This window comes from Trypanosoma rangeli, assembly GCF_003719475.1.
Source record: "Trypanosoma rangeli strain AM80 chromosome Unknown Tra_15.4_contig_00874, whole genome shotgun sequence".
Classification (NCBI taxonomy): domain Eukaryota; phylum Euglenozoa; class Kinetoplastea; order Trypanosomatida; family Trypanosomatidae; genus Trypanosoma; species Trypanosoma rangeli.
Genome location: NW_021706636.1, coordinates 1 through 2,954, shown reverse-complemented (window position 1 = coordinate 2,954; position 2,954 = coordinate 1). Strand labels below are relative to the sequence as shown.

Here is a 2,954-nt window from a genome sequence, read left to right as displayed (position 1 = left end):
AATCAACAACTATAAAATGAAATATGAGGTTAGCAAGGGCACACTCTTCAACAGAATTTCACTGGCTACATTCCATTGTTGATAATAAGATGGAAGAATTCATTCATTCCTGCCTTGTTTATGCAAAAAAGTATATATATATATATATCAAAGGCGCTTATATACATGGATGTAGTGTGGTTAATTTCTTTTTTTTCTTTTGTTATTAATGAGATTTGGCTTGAGTTCCGGGTTTTTGTTTGTTTGATTGGTTGTTTGCTATGCACGGTGCGTGCGGAGGTGGAGGTGCCGCACAGGTGTTGCTTTTAGTCTGCTTGGAGGGTACTGTAAGACGTTTTGTCTTTGATGGCGGTACCACTCTCATTTATTATTATTTTCTTTCTCTGCAAGGTCTAATTAAAAGTTCGAGTGCCCTGCGGACGAATCAAAAGGAAAGTAAGCGTAGTAATAGTAGTAATAAACGAAAACACACGCCTGGGTGAAGTTTTACAGGTTTCCTGGAGGATGACACAGTTTGGTTCTTATTCAGAGGCATGGACCTTTCTCACGAGCATCGTCATGGGCATCACCATGGTGATGGGTGTGAGCGCGGTGACTTCAGCTCCCAGTTACATGACCGATTACTACAAGTATGTTGCGAATGACGAGAACACTAAGCCGAAAAATGAGAAATTCTGGAGAACGGTTTTGACATTTTATTTGGTTGTCACCATGGTGACGCAGACGGTGTTTGAACCTGTGAACCTCACCACCTTCTGCTGCCGCCTTTCTCTTTATTTTAGGCTATATGCTTCCTGTGTGCTGATGCTGCTCGAGTTACTGGTGTTGTTGCTAATTCCCATAAGTTCCTCCACATCTGAAAACACTGCTATTGCTGCGTTGATGGTGATGGCGTTTGTGGGAGGCTTTGCACGCGCCTTTTATGAGAATACTGGATATGCACTGTTTGGCCCTTTTCCGCCCATTATGATTAGCTCTTTTGTCGTTGGTGCAGCTGTTTCGGGTCTTGTGATGTCCATTTTGCAGATTATTATTAAAGCGTCCATGTCAGACAGCTATCATTCAGTGCGAAAACAGGCAGTGATTTACTTCAGTATTGCCATTGGGATTATTGTCGTGACAATGCTTATGCTATGGTCGCTGTCGAAGAACTCATTCTCCCGGGGCTACGTCGCAGAACTCCGTTCGAAACACGGATTTTTTGCTAACATTTACCGGAAACGCAAATTGACTCATGATCCAAGTGTTGGCTCTGCAGAAGCACTGGAGGAAGACCCAAAAAAAGAGGATGGTGAGGCAGTATCATCTCGGTCGGAACCCATTGAGCCGCTCACAACGGCGGAGTTACTTCAGATGGCGAAGCTCTGGCCCGTCATTAAGAAGATCTATCCCATGCAGTTTTCATGCTTTTACACGTATTTCCTTTCATTTCTTCTTTTTCCTGGTGTAATGCTGGCCATGGACGAAGAAGACCCGTGGTATGGGACCATCGTTGTGGCAGTGTTTAACGCCGCTGACCTCGTGGGACGCTTGTTTTCCTTGGTTAAGTCTTTCAAGGTCTCTCGCAGGTGGGTGGTTATTGGCGCATTGCTACGAACGCTCCTTGTCCCGCTACTTGTTCTGTGTGCAAAACGATACATCCCCACATTTGGTGCCGCCTACACGGTGTCTGGCGTGTTGGGACTAACCAACGGATATTTTGCTACAATGTCTGTCTACTACACGCCAGAGACAGAGGGTCTTGACAGTGATGGCGAGAGGGCTTTGGCTGGTCAAGCGACTGGTGTGTGCCTCCTTTTTGGTGTTTCCACAGGGTCGCTCTTGCAGTTGGCCATTGTGCTGGCACTGTAGGAGGTGGAGGCGTTGAATTGCAGTCGTTAAGTGTAGGGGGGTTTGAGGAGCTAAAACAAATTAGGAGAGGGAAAAAAGAAAAAAACCAAAGAGATGAAAATGAAAAAAAGGGGATGAAAATAAGAAAAAGGAAATCAAAATAGTAATTACGAGGTGGCTGTGTTCTCCAGATGCTTCTAGTTGAAGGAGGGGGTTTATTTTCCCTTAAAATTTGTTTTTATTTTTATTTTATTTTGCTTTTTTATTTTATGATTATGTTATTATTATTTTTCTTATTTTTGGTGCCGCGTTGAGATTTAGCAAGTGCAGCTTTCGAGCCCCTTTCTTCCGCGTTAGCCCGCCCTTTCCGGAACACTCTCCCAGAGAAGGTGTCCGGTGGTTGCATGGCTCTACAGGCTGTTACTTTTGTGAATTCCAAACGAGAGCCCGGTTATTATAAAACGCTTTTGTAAATCGATTGTCTATCATTCTTCAGGTTACACATAAATTGCATTTGTAACGGAATGCTAAGCCAATCTGTTTACTTTGTTTTGGTGACCTTACATGTAGGCAGAAAGGGATGAGGACCCATCCAAGCGTATCTTCTACTTTCATCCTGTTGTCGTGCCGAAACTTTTTCTTTTTTACTTCTGTAGAATGATGGTTATGGTGTTATTACTTCTGTACTCATGGGCTTTGATGTTTTTTTTTCTTTCTCTGGCAGCCTCTGGAGAAAATGTGCAGCCAGGTGAGGCGAAGCGGGCCCTCGTTGGTCTCTGTGCAACTTCCCCGCTCCTTCACTGGTTGTTTTGTTTTTGTTTCCAACGGCGCCGCGGTGGGAGTCGGTGCGTGCGTTTCTTTGATTCTGCTCTTCTTCCTGCTTCTCACCACGTTCGCGCAGAGGGGCGCTGCGGCTGCGGGTCCCAAAGACTGCCACTTCCTGCCCTCACAAGGGGCCGGGTTATCGTAGCGTATGTTTCATGCATTCGTTTGTTTGTGGCTGTGTGGGTGTGGGATGACTCCTCTCTCAGATGGGGCGGGGGGATGTCGAGTGTATTGAACCACACTGTGGTCCCGCACCGCCGTCCTTTGCTTTTCGTGGGTGGGTTGAGCAGGGCCTCCTT

General features: G+C 45.5%; 1 protein-coding gene across 1 annotated transcript, besides 3 other annotated features; it reads left to right on the top strand.

The window, feature by feature from the left end:
* Positions 1–131: 131 nt before the first annotated feature.
* Positions 132–148: a microsatellite.
* An 86-nt stretch (positions 149–234) lies between these two features.
* Positions 235–258: a microsatellite.
* A 246-nt stretch (positions 259–504) lies between these two features.
* On the top strand, positions 505–1,851 carry TraAM80_10281 (nucleoside transporter; the record flags this gene model as incomplete). Its single annotated transcript, XM_029386914.1, has 1 exon — positions 505–1,851. One exon carries the CDS (start codon positions 505–507, stop codon positions 1,849–1,851), a length of 1,347 nt encoding a protein of 448 aa, XP_029233220.1.
* A 209-nt stretch (positions 1,852–2,060) lies between these two features.
* Positions 2,061–2,131: a sequence feature (A-rich).
* Between the last annotated feature and the right edge of the window lie 823 nt (positions 2,132–2,954).